At 60.7% G+C, this 17884-nt stretch overlaps 1 protein-coding gene across 1 annotated transcript in view; it reads right to left on the bottom strand.

The window, feature by feature from the left end:
- Positions 1 to 17110, bottom strand: part of LOC117650815 — a 47410-nt gene extending 30300 nt beyond the window's left edge. Inside the window, exons 1-3 of the mRNA XM_034394416.1 lie at positions 17041 to 17110; positions 10953 to 11158; positions 3457 to 3592 (exon numbers count right to left, since the gene is read on the bottom strand). Of these exons, the coding sequence (XP_034250307.1) occupies positions 3457 to 3592; positions 10953 to 11158; positions 17041 to 17110 (412 nt within the window). The remainder of the gene's footprint in view (positions 1 to 3456; positions 3593 to 10952; positions 11159 to 17040) is intronic.
- Positions 17111 to 17884: the final 774 nt, after the last annotated feature.

The following is a 17884-nucleotide window of genomic DNA, read 5'->3' as shown; positions in this document are numbered from 1 at the left end:
CCCCGCCAGCCCCGCCAGCCCCGCCAGCCCCGCCAGCCCCGCCAGCACGCCCAGGGCGCTTGCACCTCCGATGCGGTGTCCCAGTGCGTTGCGGTCACAGGGAGGCATCAATAAACTAGCTGACAGGGCAGCCGTCTAGAACCCCCTCCCCTTCTCCACCGCCTCCTCCCCCCTCGCTCCCTCTACCCCAGAGGGGTTATCAGGCCGCTACTGTGGATATCCGTCATATTAGAATCGCAGGCGCTTAGTTGATGAGCTCGTCAAGGCAGGGTGGCTGGGTGCGGGGCGACGGAGTCAGCCGACGCAGGCACGGGACGGCCCGGGTCAAGCTAATGGTGTCCCCAACGACGCGTCCATGGCTTTAACGCTGCTTCTTTCAAAGAAACCTCTCTGTCTCTCATCTCTCTCTCTCTCTCTCTCTCTGTCTCTCTCTCTCTCTCTCTCTCCCTCTCCACACATGCACACGCACACTAAGCCATTAAGGGTAGGGTGCCTTTGCTCAAGGGCAGTCAAGCAAGATGAAACGCAGCCCGTCGGTCCTTGCGCAGCGCACCGCAGCTGCAAGTGCACCACGCAGGGAGTGCGTTTGACTTTCGGGCACTCGCGCGGGAATTCCCCACGGAAAGACTCCCCTCTCTCTCAAGCGCCTCACCCACAGTGCCCCCCCCCCCTCACACACACACGCACACACAGAACGCACACACACACGCGCGCTCACGAACTGATGTTTTCAAGCTTCGACGCCCGCCACTTACACACGCAAGGCTGCCCAACCGTGTTCGACGAAAAGACGGGAGGAACGAACATTCCGGGGCGCGAGGGGAGTGGAGGGGAGTGGAGGGGAGTGGAGGGGAGTGGAGGGGAGTGGAGGGGAGTGGAGGGGAGTGGAGGCAGCGCCAGCATGCCGCGGCAGCGCCCTCCTAGGCGGGGCGGATAAAACAATTATTGTGTTCGGAGCAACGGGCCGATACACTGCGCAAGCATGTTAAACCGTGACTGGAGCAGTGGGTGACTGCCGACAGAGTTATGTTGAGCCCCTATTCCGTTCTTTCCGTATTTATTCAATGCCAAACTGCAAATATGGCTCGCGAAACAAGAGGCCGAGGAAATAAAAAGTGGGTTTCGGATGTCCTTGCGCGCCCGGCTTATATCAGATTACCGTCAGCGTCGCAGGGGAACGGCGCGGCCCGATTTTAAGCCGAGTGGCCCGAGTGGCTCGGCCTCCACTTGATGCCGACACCGAACGGGGAAGACAACGGAAAGAAAAGCGAGCGACGCGGAGGCCGAGAGAGAGAGAGAGAGAGAGAGAGAGAGAGAGAGAGAGAGAGAGAGAGAGAGAGAGAGAGAGAGAGAGAGAGAGAGAGAGAGAGGCGACGGCCGTAGGAAATGGGAATGCGATCGGGCGAGACGGGCGAGGCAGCTCTCGCGAGAGGAGACGGACATTGGCGCGCGCAGTGTAGTGTTCCGAGTGAAAAGGACCGCCGCCGCCTTTCCCGACGCCGGCGCGCCGCCAAGAAGTCTCTTCATTTCGAATATTATCATCAAGGGCCGTCCAGCCGAGCAGAGCAGCGGACCAGTAATATCACCAGCGCACAGTGCCGCGAGCGGCGAGGGCCCTGCCCGGAGGAGGGGAGGGAAGGGTCGACCGGTCAACGCCCAAACACGCGGCCCAAACTTTGGCTCACACGAACCGCTGTCGCAAAGTTCTCCGCAAGCATTGTAAACGAATGGAAACCTTTCAACCGAAACAGGAAATAAAGTGAGGTTTTGTGTGACGGTTTTCTCAGTTTGTTTTCAACAGCGATCGTTTTGTTCTTGATTAGACGGCTAGTTCATCTCCCCGCCCTCGCGCTGCCCGGGGACGCGCCGGAAGCACGCGGGACTGGGATGACACGTCAAGGGGTCGAGGGTGGCTGGCCGGCTGGCTGGCGGAGGGAGGGGGTGGCTTTGTGGCGGCGACACTCTATTTCCGGCAATCACCGGTAGGCGCGGTGGGGCGGGGCGGGGCGCTGCTGGCCCGGGCCGCGCGCTGCAGCAAGGGGCATGGTCAGCAAAGGAGCCGCCGCACCCCGCCGCACCCCGCCAGCCCCACCCCGCCTCACCTCTCTCCGCCCCGCCCCGACGCCCCGACGCCCCGCGCCAGCGGCAGGGGTCAGGGAGATTCCTGGAGTTGGCAAGTCAAACTCAGGTGGACCAACTCCCGGGGACGAAGCGACCGAGCCAGCCAGCAGATGGCCAGGGCGGCGAGGGCGGCCAGGGCGGCCAGGGCCCCTCCCGCTGCTACACTGTCAATATTTGAGCGTCCCTTTCGGCAAGTTGGTGGCGGCGCTGCCCGGTCTTCCGCGTGAAGAGACAAACACGGAGGCGGCCTTGTTGACCAGGCTCGGCCGGTGCAGCACGGAGCGCACTCAACGCCGCACCGCCTTCGTCTCCCTCGCACTCACGGGGCGTCCCGTTCGGGTCAGAGAGAGACAGAGCGACAAGACGGCGTTCTCGAAAGCGCCTTCAGTGTGGCCGCAGGACACGGTCCAGCCGCAGGGGCAGTGCGACAGCGACAGGGCGAGGCACGCGTCGGCCGTTGCCGGGCTGCGGCTGCGCCGGGCGGGGCTAGGGTTGCCACCTCCGCCTTTACTTATTCACACTGATTCGGGCGGCGACGCGGCGACGCTGGCAGGCGAGTCCGGCAGGCCGTCCACCCGGCAGCTTATCGCGCGGCCGTGCGGCCAGCCCGCGATCCCCCTGCAGGCCCTGCAGGCCGAGATCCAGCCCGCAGCGCCGAGCAGCGCCGAGGCAGCGCAGCGGAACAGGTGGTTCTATGCCGAGCGCACCGGCCGGCCCAGCGCGTCCCAGCGCGTCCCCAGGGGAGGGAAAAAAACGTCGGCACAAAAAAAGGCGGGGAACGTGGGAGAGGCCGGGAGGTGATGCGAAGAAAAGAGGCTGGGCAGGGCAGAGTTTGGCTAAGCAGAAGATTCGGTCCACGCGCTGGAGGGCGAAAAGCAGCGCGTTAACCCTCCCACTGCAAAGTCCACCTTTCATGTCGTTTCGCCTTTTGCGGTGGTCAAGAAAGTGACTTGCCAGGCAGTACCGTGTGCTGTTTACCAAAGAAAAAACGAAAAAAGAAACCCGAAAGGCCGGGGTTTACGTGTGGAGAAAAACTTATCGATAGGTGCAGCCAGAGACCCGGTAGTGGCGATAAGAAGTGTGCCATGGACCTTGCGGCTCCCTGTCTGCTCGGGGGGGTCGGATTGAAGTGAGCGGCCGGTGCTGCGGGCAGCCTGCAGGCGGTGGGGTGGCCACGCTCGCAGCCCCGAGGGCACGGCACTGCAAGGCACTGCACCGCGCCGCCGTCAAGGACAGGGCCGTGTTACAGCCGGCGGTAAACGCGACGGATAAAACGGCGCGACACCAGCAGCGCTCGGACCGAGCTCGGACCGAGGCTGGACGACTTGGACTCACCCACGACACGCAGCGTACTGGAGGCCATCAGCGTCTGGAAGGAAGGCGCGTCGGCGGACACCTCGCAGCGGTACTTCCCGGTGATGGGCACCTGCGCGTTGTTGAGCACCACCTGGTTGCTGTTCGAGTTGTGCACCTGCAAACAGAACGAGGTCGGACGGTAAGTGCTGCCGGCAAGTGGCGCGCGGTGCAGGGCTGGAAAGGCCGGCAGAAAGAATTTAATTTCTGGGAATTTGGTGCGAAATCGTAAAGGGGCATGAACAAGCTCGGTGCGCGCCGCGGCGGTAACGTGCTAAAGTACAAAGGCTTAGCGAGGTCTGCGCCGGAACAGCGCATATTTCCAGACAGAACTCGCTATTTTGCCTGGCCGGCCTGCCCCCTCGTAAAGGTGCAAAGTATATAGTTCCGCAACAGCGGGTGGCGTGGCCCGGCGTGGCCGACGCGGCATGGCGCTGCGCTGCGCGCCGAAGGGTGGCGCGGCGCGGCGGGGCGGGGCGTGGCGGGGCGGGGCGTGGCGGGGCGGGCGTGGCGGGCGGGCGGGGCGGGCATGGCACGAAAGGCCAGCAAAGTCCAGCCGCCACAAGGCAGGGTGCGTGCTCGCGGCAGATTCCTTTGCAGCCCTCTGACCGCCGCCTCGCCTCGCCCCGCCCCGCCCCGCCCCGCCCCGCCCCGCCCCGCACTGCCGCTGCTGCAGTCCGCCACATCACTCGGATGCCTCGGCCACCGCAGCCAAGGCCTCGCCGCCTCGCCCGGCCTCGCCAGTCTTTTTATGGCTTTTAATAAAGAGCGTTACACAGTGGGCCTCGCACGCATTTCCAATCCCGCCACGGCATGGCACGGCACGGCACGGCACGGCCAGGTCTCCACCGTAAATAACGGTCCGGCGCGCGTATTGGCCGGAGCACCGGGGGAAGGGGAGTGCCCGTGTAACACTTGGGACGTACACGCCTCGCCATTTCCCGGCAGTGTAGGCGCCTACACAAACGGCTGCTGCAGCCGTCTGACGCGGCCAGGGCGGGGCCGCTGGCCTTCAGGTGGAAGGTGCGGCTGAAAACTCCTGCAGCAGCGCTGCACTTTTGTCTCTTTCTCACGGCCTGCCCGATCCCTCCTGAACCCAACAGCCCGGCCCCTCGCCGCGCCAAACCTTTGTCGGTAATTTAAACCGCGGCGCGGCGAGGGGAGCAGGGGCCGCAACTTCCACAACAACACACGGGGTGATGTGTCGGCGGGCAGGCTCATCCTGATATGCACAGCCTTGCAAACACGAGACGTTTGTTGTCGCTACACTAATTGTTTGGCGAAACTAGTTTCGCAAAACATTCGCCGCCGCCGCCGCGGTCGGCGCTCGCCTCGCCCCTGACAACGCGGCAACGCGCTCGGCAAGGAGAGATACACGTCGAAAGACGGGTCGCGGGGCGGCGATGGAACAGTCAGCTTGGCGGGGCACTCGCGGCTTGTGGAGAGCGGCACCGGCCGCACACAGACCGCTGAGCTCGCCAGAGGACCGAAAGGGGATGCTGAACCACTTACGCGCCATCTCGCCTGCGCTCTGACGACAAGGTCGGAGCGTCTCTGACCAACTCCCCGTCTTTTCATTGCCGAGTTGCTCGACTCACCCGCTGCTTTGGTTCTCACAGTGGGGCAGCACTCGATGGCCAATGGCGGCTAAAGAGCAAGACGGATCTCGCGAACGGCGGCAGCGAGTCAGCGATCAGAGCTCCCTCCTCGGGTTTTGAAAAGAGAAAGCCGCGGCGACACTCCGCCAGCGCCTCGCGGACGGATCGCCACGGCGCGCCACGGCGGCCACTCTCACCCAAGAGGCTCAGCGCCGGGACATCGCCACGCGTAAACGCCCCTGCCCCTTCCCCGCGCCCAGCTGCAGCCGCGTGCACGCCGTGCCTTACTTTAAGGTAGCTGACTCGGCAGTGTGCCGGAGCCCTGCCACCTCCAGCCCCGGGGCTGCGTGCGAAGGCCTTTGCCAGTAAACGCCACCCGCACTGGGCAGCTCCGTTCCGAAGCGCTCTCGTCGGTCCGTCTCTCTCGCACACCTCACGGAACGCCCCACGAGTGCGAGAGAGACGGAGCGACGCGCTGCCGGACGCGGGCCGGGAACGGCGGAAGTGGCCCGAGAAGATGCAGGGGATGCAGAAGAGGCGGCATTGAATCCGCGTTAGGCGGGGGGAGGGGGGATTCCGGCTCTGCGTCTCAACCTCCGCCTTTCAAAAATCCGGCGGCCGTCTGCCCCCCGCGTCCAATCCCGCTGCCTCCCAAGTGAAATATCGCAACGACGTTTCCACATAGCGCAGCGGCGGCCCCGCACCGCCCCGCCCTGCCCCCGCCACTCCACCCCGAAATACCCGGAACGCCGAGGATGGCCAAAATAACCAAAATGCAGGGATTGGACTGAAGAAACCGCTGCGGCCCCGGGGCGCCCCACCCTCGGCCCCACCCCACCCAGCGCCGCCACAAACACGGCCAAAACAACTCGCACCTGCCCTCCTCGCCGGAGACGTTCCCGACGAACGCCGCTCGCTTCCGCTCCGACTTCCAGCAGGAAATGGACGGTTTAATTATTTGGAGGGGCTGTCGGCCTGCCTGGCCTGCCTGGCCTGCCTGGCCTGCGGGCCGAGCCTGCTTCTTCCTTTGGCTCTTGGTCCTTCACCCTGGCGGGGAGTCTGGCGGACGCGCGACGCGCCCTGGCTGTCGTGGAGGCGTTGGATCCTGGCCTGGTTCCAGCAATCATCTACGGTCGTTTACCTTACTCCCTGAACACACCAGTTGACCTGAAATCTTTCCTTTCTTTATGCACCGATGGTTCGACGAGAAGAAGGAGGACTACATTACGCTACTACGCAGCTATTGCACACCTTTATTCTCCGCTATGCGCACTAGTTTCGCCCACCGGGAGGGTCAAAGAACCCCTCTGGGGTGCGGCGGCGCGTAGGATGGATAGGAATTTCTACCTGCGGCACCTAGAATAGATGGCAGCGGAGGGGGGTTGAGGTAGGAATACACGCTGACAGATGTCGCAGCAAGCCGCAAACAAGATGGCCGCCAATATTTCAGTTGATAAGACGCGAGTTGGTTCACGAGTTGGACAGGACGTCTGCTATTTATCCCACCGTTAGGCGTGCCGTGCTGTGCCGCGCCGCGCGGCCAGGACCTGGGGCAGGTCGTTACGGTGCCCGTTAACTGCCAGGGGCATCTGCTCCAGTTCATAACCGACGTAACGGTCAAGATAGCATTTTAAGGCCTCGGGGCCGCCATGCAGAAACGTCACAGCGGCGCGGCACGTCGAAACGGTATCATCATCAGCCATTCGGCTGTTCCGGCTCATCAAAGTTTTGGGGTGACACAGCGGCGCCGGGCGCGTGGCGCTGCCGGCCAGCGCGGCCAGCCCGACCAGCCGGCCGGGGGCAAGGCAAATCCGCGGCACTATCGGAGCTAACGGCGAAGTTGGGCGGCAATATCAACGCAGTGCCGCGCGGTGCTCGCCGCCGTTTACTCAGCGCAGTCTGTTCTTTCCAATGGCTTGACAAGATCCCATCGCACTAGTTGGCACTGTTGGGAGAGTGGAGGCCTGGGGTGGGGGCGTTGGACTGGCGGGCGGGGTCGGGGGGGGGGGGGGTCGGATTGGCCCTTGCAGTGCTGACTCTGCTGACCGAGGCGACGAGCGCCGATATATTTAATTCGGGCTGATTAATTACGCTACCCCGCGCAGGGGACTGGCGGCACCGGCGAGTCCTCCTCCTATCGCACCCAAATTTTTTGCCCTCCCAGGGAGGGTCAAAGAACCCCTCCGGGGTGCGGCGGCGCGTAGGATGGATAGGAATTTCTACCTGCGGCACCTAGAATAGAAATAGGCCCCGCGGAGGGGGGTGGGGGGTAGGAATACACGCTGACAGATGTCGCAGCAAGCCGCAAACAAGATGGCCGCCAATATTTCAGTTGATAAGACGCGAGTTGGTTCACGAGTTGGACAGGACGTCTGCTATTTATCCCACCGTTAGGCGTGCCGTGCTGTGCCGCGCCGCGCGGCCAGGACCTGGGGCAGGTCGTTACGGTGCCCGTTAACTGCCAGGGGCATCTGCTCCAGTTCATAACCGACGTAACGGTCAAGATAGCATTTTAAGGCCCTCGGGGCCGCCATGCAGAAACGTCACAGCGGCGCGGCAGCGCTCGGCAAACGGTATCATCATCAGCCATTCGGCTGTTCCGGCTCATCAAAGTTTGGGATGACACAGCGGCGCCGGGCGCGTGGCGCTGCCGGCCAGCGCGGCCAGCCCGACCAGCCCGGCCAGGCGGCGGCAAGGCAAATCCGCGGCACTATCGGAGCTAACGGCGAAGTTGGGCGGCAATATCAACGCAGTGCCGCGCGGTGCTCGCCGCCGTTTACTCAGCGCAGTCTGTTCTTTCCAATGGCTTGACAAGATCCCATCGCACTAGTTGGCACTGTTGGGAGAGTGGAGGGGGTGGGGGTGGGGGCGGCGGGCAGGTGGCGGGGGGGGGGGGGGGGGGGGGTCGGATTGGCCCTTGCAGTGCTGACTCTGCTGACGCGGCGAGGCGCCGATATATTTAATTCGGGCTGATTTAATTAAGAGTCGCTCCATCGGCTGGCGCTGCGGCGACTGGCGGCGACTGGCGGCGACGGCCTCCTTCCTGAGCCTCGCCCAAGTTTTTTGCTCCTCCCAGTTTGGAGTGGATCAGGAAGCGCTGCGGGGAAGGCGAGGAGGGGTCAGGGCAGCGGGCGCGCGGCAAAGACAAACTCGCCGACAAGTTTAAAAATTGAGTTTGACTTTCGGTTTCGAATTGCCGCCGCCGTTGGGGCGAATGGGAGGCGCGGTATTGGTCCGTCCACTGCGGGCGGCACTCGGCCACGGCGGCCGCAGCCCGCAGGTCGGCGTCCGCGCGTCCGCCAGTGGCGCGCCAAATGCGGTCCGGCGATTGCCGCTAATTGCATCAAAATAAGGAGCAAATTGGAAGCGCCTCGATTGGCCCTCTCCGCACCGCCGCCGTCCCCTCCAATGCAAAAAGCGGGGAAAAAGTTTCCCGCTTGAGGAAAGGAGAGAGAGGGACAGAGAATGAGGCGCTCTTCACCTGGCCGCCTGCGGGCAACTTGGTTTTTCTTTCCACCTAGCATTCCAGCTGCCGGGAATTCGATTACTCGCGCCGCTCAAGATTACAGAGGCGCGGAGATGACCAACGGCGAAGCAACGTTTTTACTATCCTAAACCAACAGCGGGATCGGCCGGCCCACAACCAGCACCGCTATTGGAAAGCAACATCGACCCGTCGGGCCCGAACGGCCGGCCTGGCCGGGCCTCGGGCCGGGCCCTGCCACGCCACTCGCTGGCGGTCAGTGTCTTGTTGTAGCGGGATCGCATCAAGGGTCGTGCGAAACCCTTTCCCTGGGGCCCCCGGCTGCCTCGGTGGCAGCCCTGCCCGCGTATAACCATGTTTGCTTTAATTCGGGTTAACGCGTCGCCACCAGTGTGCATGCAGGCAGGGTGTGCGTCGGACGGGCTGGGGCGGCCAGGGGGCCGCCTGCCTTGCCTGGCCGTCATTCCGCGCAGGGCGATAAGAGCGGGAGGTTATCCGCAGGGCCCCTCGTTCCCAGCCGGCCGTCCAGCCGTCCGGCACACTTGGCATTTGCCGTTCCCGACGGCAGCGCCGGCAGCGCGTCCTTGCGGGGCCGCGTCCACGATTCCCGCACCGCGACCGTGCGGGAGGCCCCGCAAACCCCGCGAACCGCTGTGGGCGACGCCGAAATCGGGGCGTGGCGGCGTGGCGCGACACGGTTGCAGGCCGGCGAGGCTGTCCCAGGCTGTCGGCGCTGGCGTGCCCCGCATGACGGAACAGCAGCCCATTACGGAAACTTCATCCGCAGACAGTTTAGGCAATGCCGCCACAAAATGGCGCCCAGAAATCTTTTCAGCTCCCAGTGTCTTCCTCATCTCGTCTCGCCTTTTATCTTGCCCTCCTTTTTTTTCTCCCCCTTTTGCGCCCTTATTTTGTCTTCTTCAGGCCTCGCTGATCCTCAGTGCTCGACGGCCATTCTCGCGCGGGACTGGCGTTGTTGCTGAACACGGCCATTCTGCGGCCTCGCCTCGCCGCGGCGTTGCTGTATCTCAGCCGCGCTCTTTCTCTCACCTCATAAACCACATCAAGGCGGCTGTTGCGCTGTATAATTGTTATATCCTGTCGCCGCGGCGCCCCACCCCTTCCAGCCGAATCCCGTCTTCAGGTTAAATGCCACCAGTAATCTCAATCTCCAGTCCGCGCTGCCAGCGGAGCCACCGCACTGGAAGGAGGGCTGCCAGCCCGCCTGCCTCCCTTTTGCGCCGGGACAGACGGGGCAGCCAGCGAGGCCGTCGGACGACGCCGTCGACAGCAGAGAGGTTTAATCAGGCCGTTGCGGAAAAATTAATTCCGACTTGGCGAGGAACGCCATTATTTATTTCTAGTGCCGGCGCGTCTTCGGCCTCTTCGATTCGTGGATTCGGAGCAGGCGCGCATTCCGCTGTTGACAATGATCTGTTTGCCGAATGTCTCAGCGCCACATTAGAGTAGGCCGTCAGCAGCCCTCCGCTCCCCGGCCTCCCTCCCTTCCAGCAAACTCGCCCCTCGTCTTCTTGCAACGCCGCGGCGGCCCGGCGGCCCCGTGGGCACTCAGCGCCCACAACCTCGTTGTCTTACATCGGGAGCACAAACCCATTCAAGCAAAGAACGTTAATGCAGGCTATTATGGACTCCGCCCGGCCAAATATTGGCGCCGGGCTGGGCTCTGCCTGTGGGGCCTGCGGCGCGGCGGGGCGGGGCGGAAGCGGGGGGAGGGGGCTGGGAAAGAAAAGCGACCTATTCACGCCGGGCAGGGACGTAATGGGAGCCGAGTGCGCAAGTGATATTGCGTTTAAACCGAGAAGGATTATTTGCTGGCGCGGCTCACAGATAAAGCCGAGTCATTACGGCGCCCTTCCGCGCCACTGCATCGTAATGCAACGTCGGAATACCGCGGACTCGGCATTAAATTATTTTCAGCACTTTTATAGGACACCTTTGATAAACAACAATAGACGCTTTTTCTTTTTTTTTCTTCTTCAAAGAAATAGCCTACCACGACAGTCGTTTGGACAAACGGGAGTGACACTGACGCGTTGAAGCTTGCCGCTTTCCAAGGGTCATATTGGAGTGGGAATTTTCGTTTCATTCATGTGTTTTTGACGTGGCAACGAGGAAAAGCTGCGTAATGTAACGCATCGAATCGCGCTCGTCAGCCTTCCACCCCTCCGTCCCGCCGCCCCGCGCACCTCTGCGTCGTCATTCTATTTGTTTCCCGGGCCTGTCGGCGCCACGTGCGCCCCGCAGTGTGCACAGCAGCCGAACATTGTTCCATCGCTCTGTCCCTCTCGCACCCTCCCAGGGGTCCCGTGAGTGCGAGAGAGAGAGGCAGCGCGACGTAACGCCATTCTGAATCGGGAGAGGGCGTGCCGACTCACATCCACGCTGATGCCGTTGAGCGGGAAGACCTGCGTGTTGGGCAGCTCCTTGGGCGTGTAGCGGAAGAACTCGGAGCGGCCCTTGTACCACTTGACGGTGTACAGGCTGTCGTGCTCCAGGTCGTAGGTGCAGCGCAGCGTCACCGTGCTGCCGGCCTTCACGGCCAGCGGCGACTGCAGGTGCACGTCGCGCAGCCCGCTGGCACCTGCAGCAGAAAGAGAGACAGCGTCAGGCAGCGGTCAAGGGAAGAAGAGAGAAACATGTCAACACTCGTGTCGTCGATACACAGATAAATTCCTACAAAGAACAGCTCTTCGTAATACGAAGAAAACGGCGGCTTCGCAGCCTGTGAAGGAAATCGTTTGTAATACGAACGATTTTCTTTGTAATACAAAGCAAAAATCCTTCGCAGGCTGCGAAGAGTTTTTGTAGCTTTGTAGAGTTTTAAGTGTGTAGAATCTTAAGAGTTTCGCTGAGGCTGAAGGGAAAATGGACTTGCTAAGTTACGTGGTTGGTTTATGAGCACCTCATTCTCAGAAAGCAGCTGACGCGCCCTGACAAACTGTCGACAAACTCCACACGTTTGCTGATTCGCACTTTCGATCCTCTGCCATTAGCTGATCACGGCACGGGGCCGCCGTCTACGCCTACGCTACAAACCGGTGCAGCTTTCTTTCAAGTCGCAGCGACCCTGCCAGTTAGCTTGACGACAAAACTCGGCGCGGTGCCAGGCCGATGCGTTTACAAGCCCGACTAAGATTTAAAAAAATACCAGGCCAACACGTAAAAAAACGCCCCGTTCCCCCTCCTATCCTGAGCTCACACCGACCGTCGTGCATTTCGTTCGCTAAAAATAGAGAGGTTATGGCAGTTAGAAGGACGCGTTTGACATGTTTTTTTTTTCGGATGAGGGACACGAACTCCCATCGACCGATCTCCACAGAACATAGAAATGCGGAACTGAAAACTATTGAAAAGGGCAGAACTCGTCATGCAATATTGCCTGTTATATTATCACAACAGGCAATATTGTATTGAAAATGCATTCTTGTTTGAATCTGTTCTAAATTGAATCGCAAGTAGAGGAGTGACTGGCAGTGAAAAGAGGTACGCTGAAGAATGAACGTCCAGGCCGTGCCTGACCGCCCTGGAAGGCGGTGCAACGTTGGCGCTGGTGTTTGTGAATGGGGACCCAGCCCGAGAGGGAGCGATGGCCGGCTGTGTGCGAGTTGGCGACCGTGCGTGTGGGTGTGTAACTCTGTGAGTGTGTGTGTGTGACCACGTTTCTACTACTCACGGTCCACCACACACCGCGAGCGCTTCCCCTGTATACTGCCGTGACACACGCGTCTCCCGAAACCTATCCCCCGCCCTCTTTCTCTCTCTCTCACCCAGACACACACCAGGCGCGTTCACTGTGTGACCCGCGTTAACGTACGCCTGTCCCCCTTGCTCATTCGTTGGCACTTTGCCTACACGAGTCCCCCCCCCTTCCCCCGCCCTCCCCCCTCCCCGACCACGACAGCACGACACAAATCGCTGTTGCCCCTGAATTCTGTTCCGACACAGTCCCGCTCCCTAGGAGGCTTCACATTCTCACGCACCTCAAAGAAAAAAAGGGTGAAAACAGCGGCGAAGGAAAAAGTAAATTAAAACGCCTGGTTTTTGTAGTTTGAGCATCGTGCTAAAGTCACATGACTCCTGAGCGTTCACCTCACTTGCACTGAAAAAAAAAGAAGAGAATTTTCTTGTTCATCAATTTTAGCCACTTCGTGGGACCGAACGTCCTTTTTCTTTCAGTGCAGAAACATTTCAAGTTTTCGGCACTCGAGTGAGCGAAGATCGCAGTGGCGATGTACAGTACCAGTGTTGGTGACACTAAGGGCTTCTACCTGTAACTACATTTTGGGGAATCGTTGGCCGAGGGAACGGATAAGAAGGAACGGCGACGCTGTAGGGCGTTGTAGGGCGTTGCTTGCTTTGGGGAAACTCGACGAAAGTTTGGCCGGGCTGGCCGAGCTGGCCGGGGCGGCTGGCGCGGCGGCCGGTGTGCGGAAAAGGGGTGAGTGAGGGCGCAGCGGCGAAGCGGCGCAGGCAGGGCGAAGTGTTTTCTGCGAATTTGGCACGCTTTTCGCCTTGGAGGTCTTTCCCCGCCACGCCGCCGCCGCCGCGCCCGCCCGCTTCCAGTGGCATAGACCTGCACCCGCCCGCCACGAAGAAGTATGTAAAACAGCAATATCTGTGGCAGGTATGGCGGCCATAAATTGCGGCGAGGCTGCCCATGGGGTCCGCGGCGCCGTGGGTGTCGAGGGAGGCGGGGGCGGGGGTGGCGGCACGAAGCAGAGTTAGGTCGTTTGCAAATCAGTGAGGCCGAGACCACTGCGGGACCAGCGCCGGGACCAGCGCCCGGACTGCGCCCAGACCCAGCCGGACTGGGGCTTTGGGGCGACCGCACCGCACCGCCGCAGTCTGCACAGTGCCACCAAAGTGCTGCGTTGCACCGCAAGGTGATTGATTCGCAGTTCAAAGCGCTTCCACTCGTTTTCCTCGCTGGCTGTTGAATAATCCCAGCATTAGGGTCAGGGGCCCTGCGGCCTGGGTGCGAGGAAGCAGCTCAATGGAAGGGAAGACACATCCCGCTTCCGGCGGTCGGCCTCGCCCCCTCAGCGCGTCGCGGCGCATGGGCCGTCGCCATGGTCGCCAGGGCCACCAGAGCCGCCACCCCCCGAGAACAAGTTTGCTATGCAGCATGGAAACCAGCGCTACTTTGCACCACGACGGTCATCTGGAGGGGGAGGGGGAGCGCTTGGTGTCGGATGGTCAGCAGCTGTTGCTCCCCAGCATGTACCTCTCCCTTCTTCTGGCCCCGTTTTCCCCGGTGGACCACCCCGGCCGCGCCCCGGCCAAGCCCGGCCTGCAGTCCGCTACTAACTTTGTCACCGAAACCCTTGGTCGGACGTTAGGGTGGATTGCGGGGCAGAAGGGTGTGGCCGAGGGTGGATCTGGAGGCGGTCGTTGCGTCTCGGCCACGCCTCGCTGGGGGGCGGACCGGGGGCGGACCGGGGGCGGACTGGGGAGCGGGTCGCTGGCCACCTCCAGTCGGTTGGCAACAACCAAGGGCATTGCATTGCGCTGTCGAAAAAGGGCAAAATATTGGGTCCCTCTGCTTTCTGTCGGGCCGATGCCACTTCTCCGCGAATGTCACAAACAAAAACAAACGGTGAGTTTGTCCCATGCAAATAAGTGCCACCCTCGCACATTTCGTGTGCTATGGAGGGCGAAATATTGCTTTCAAAGTTAATATCAGAGATCTTTCCGTGCGCTTAGTTTCACTGGAACTCTCTAAAAGCAGCGTCGGAGCACCAGCGATCCAAAGCAGTCCTTAGGCCTCCGCTGTATAGACCTGATGGTAGTTCTAAAACGCGCCACTTTGTCCAGACGACCAACTGCGGCCCTCCCCAGAGCTTCCTGAGCCGAGTCGCCCTGAGGCATCATCACTTACTGCCAGGCGGCGTGGGCGGCACAGCACGGCGGCACAGCACGGCGGCGCGTCAGATGAAAATGCTCCAGGTACACGGTGACACTTTTGACGGGTCACAAAATCGCCCACGCTGTGAGGAAAGGGAAAGGGAGATGGTCCCAAAAGCACGCAGCTGCCTTTGGACGTGTTATCCGCGGCGCGCGACGACCAGCCGGGCGATTCCGAAAACCCGACGCTTCCTCACTTTCTCTCTCGCACCTCAACGGAACGCGCTGTGCCTGTGACAAAGACAAAGAACCCTTCGCATTCAGCTCGCAGTCCCAGTCCCGCCGGTCCACACGGCTCGCTGGCCAGGGAGCCCTGCGTTTAGGCCGGGCCTGTGTCGCTTCATTCATAAATACGAGGCGACGGAAATAGCTGCCCCGCCGTGACTGTGTGGGCCGCGTGTGAAGGGGCAGAATGAGCGACAGGTGCGGACGGTCCTGGCACAGGACACCCAGTGCGAAACCAAGGACACGATAAATCATTGCGGCGTAGAGTGCAGCCCCGACTAATGGTCAGCAGAGCAGCCCTTCCCGCCGCACGCACGCACACGCCGCACGCGCACGCCCGGAGGCCGTAATGAGAAAGTCCCGTCGAGCGGGGCAGAGCGGCATCGACCATCAGTCAAAACGACACTTTCTGCAAACGGCGCCGATCGGCAGCAGGTGAACTCTTCACGGGCTTGGTCCCACCAAGTAGTTATCTCGTTTCATTTCGAAAACAAAAAGGAGGACAAGCAAAAGCAGCAAACTTTCGTAAGAAGAAATTCGAGAAGACGAAATTTGTGCCTCCCCCTTTTTTCCCCTCCACTTGGAGCACCTGTAAACACTCCCCGAGTTGAAACAAATCAAGTCTTGGTCACGCTGGCGTCGGGGAAAGGGACGAAACGGGCGGTCAATGCGGACTCGCTCCGTTTCAAATTAAAATCTTCCCATACAGCGTCACGTCGGAGAGTCTGGCCCGCTTGCCCCGCGCTGCCAAGGGAACCATGGCGTATTTCGCCGCCCGGGAGGTTTGTGTAATTACATCAAACAGTGGAACAAGACGGCTAATGTACAAACTGGATTTCGTCTGCCGGTCCTGCGCTTCGTCCACGCGCCGCTCGGCTGCGCAGCAGCGCCGCAGATGTCGCACGAAAAAACGGGGTCATGAATACAGAGCACCAATTCGAACATTATCACGAGGAACTTAAAAAACGCCGTGAGTGCAGGGAATGTTCTTTCCCGTCGGTTTCGGGATCCCTTATTTAATTCTCGTTCGCACTTAGCCCAACCCAAGCTCCCCTGACCGATATCCGTGGCTGAGGCCTCGCGGCCTCGCCGTGGGCCAGCCACGTGAGGTTCAGCGACCGGCAATGTAACATCCGCATAGAAGACGGAACTGGTGTGATGCCGTTCGATGGCTGGCAGTTATCGCGCTATTCCGTCCGCGTTGCCGGCGGAGGGGAAAAACCGGAATTCAAACACCGGCGGGGTATGTTCCTTGCCTTGCTTGCACAACGCGAGGCTGAGCAAATTTGCATTGCGCAATCATCCGGTTACGAACTAATTCGCATGCGAATCTGAAAATGGGGGCGTCGCGTCTGATCGGGGGGCCGTGGGTGGGGGGCGGGGGCAACGGGCGGGGCGGGGCGGGCCGTGCCTTTGCTTGCCATTTCAATTTGTCCCGCGGGGAGGGCGCGCGTTAATATTCTCGGAGGAGAAAAAATTGGCGTAGTTGGCGGCGGTGCGGCTGCGCATCCCAAGCAGACGACAACATGCCGATGCATCCGGTCAGCAATGGCTGATCTACAGAGCACTTGAGTACAAAGTCCGATCTACAGAGCGCTCGTCTACAATGACCGATCTACACGGAACCATTTTGAAAAGACCGATCTGTATTTCAAAGCTTTTTTGCTACCTCTGTCAATCCTAAAGTACGACTTGTAAAATTTCGGAACATTCTGTATTAGAAAATATGCTAAGCATACTTCGATATAAAGGTTAAAACAACATTTTGGACGTTGTATTTTAACTTTGACAGAGATGGAAAAATAGCTTTGAAAAACAGATCGGTCTTTTCAAAACGGTTCTATGTAGATCAGTCATTGTAGACGAGCGCTCTGTAGATCGGACTTTGTACCCAAGCGCTATGTAGATCGGCCATTGCTGACCGGATGCATCGATGCAAAGTTGATTTGCCTCAAAGCGCCGCGCCCTGACCCGCGACGCGCCGCGACGCGACGCCAGTGCGGCCTCCCGGCGGACGGACCGATGGACGGAGAGCCGGACGGACCCGTTGCAGTGAGCCGGGTCCGTCCTCAGAGCACAGCAGCGAGTGTAGGGCGCACGGCGCTTCACCGGGCCAGGGCCTGGCCGCCAGGCACCCCGCGGTGGTGCGGCCACGTTACGGTGACGCCACGCACGCGACACCTCGGCCGCGGAATGCAACAAAAACACACTTTGCAAGTAAATATAAAATAAGCAAAACGAGCGGGCGTACCGCGGCGTGCCTCAGCAGCGCCCCTCCCGCAACGGACTGCGTGCCTCGACGGACTCGCGTTGCAGGAGCCATCCGCAAACTACTGGTCACGATGACGACATCATCATCATTATTATCATCATCATTATCATCACCATCGATGTTAGGCACCATTAGTGTATTACTTCAACCAGCCACCGCACGCACATTCTCTCTCAACAAACAGACACAATAACAGCAAGAAAAACAAGGCGCAGGAAGCTGGGAAAAGGTACGGAGCAATGAGAGTGTCGAAGGCCTGGCGCGAGGCGCACGAGGCCTGGCCGCCCTCGGGCCGCCCCCACCTCCAGTAATGCGCTCAAAGTACTTGGCGACTGTGCGGTCCCGGGCCGTCCCGCGCCGCAGACTCGCGACGCGATGACAGATGGCGGAAACACGGCGACAACAGCAGCGCCACTCCGCAAGAGAAACAGGCGGCGATTAACTGCAGGGAGGGGGGCAGAGGAGGGGGGAGGAGTGTCGAACGTCTCTATCGACGACCGGCCGACGTACGAGGCTCGAAAGTACACGAAATCTCTTGGCTTGTGAGAAACCGCACGCAAAATATGAGTAAGCGGCACGAAAAAGCCCACAAAATATAGTGACGGAGCATCCGCTCCACATTTAGCTGCCATGCGGTCGTCTCGTCATTCCGTTCCCCCTCCACGACGGACATCCACCGAGGGGGCGTCGTTAAATCACACCGCTGCCCCCCCCCCCTTCTCTAGAAAACGACAGAGACGAAATGGAGAAGGGAGCTTGAGGAATCTCGCGTTATGGAAGCGCGTTTGATGTTGCCAATAAATTAGGAGCAGACGCCCTGGCGGTGGGGCGTGGCGAGGCGTGGCGGGGTGCGGTGGGGCGCGCCGGGGGGGGGGGGGGGGGGGGGCACGCACCACATTAGGGGGC

The sequence above is a fragment of the Thrips palmi genome, unplaced genomic scaffold, assembly GCF_012932325.1.
Source record: "Thrips palmi isolate BJ-2018 unplaced genomic scaffold, TpBJ-2018v1 HiC_scaffold_5, whole genome shotgun sequence".
NCBI lineage: Eukaryota > Metazoa > Arthropoda > Insecta > Thysanoptera > Thripidae > Thrips > Thrips palmi.
This window is presented reverse-complemented; position numbering and strand designations above follow the sequence as displayed.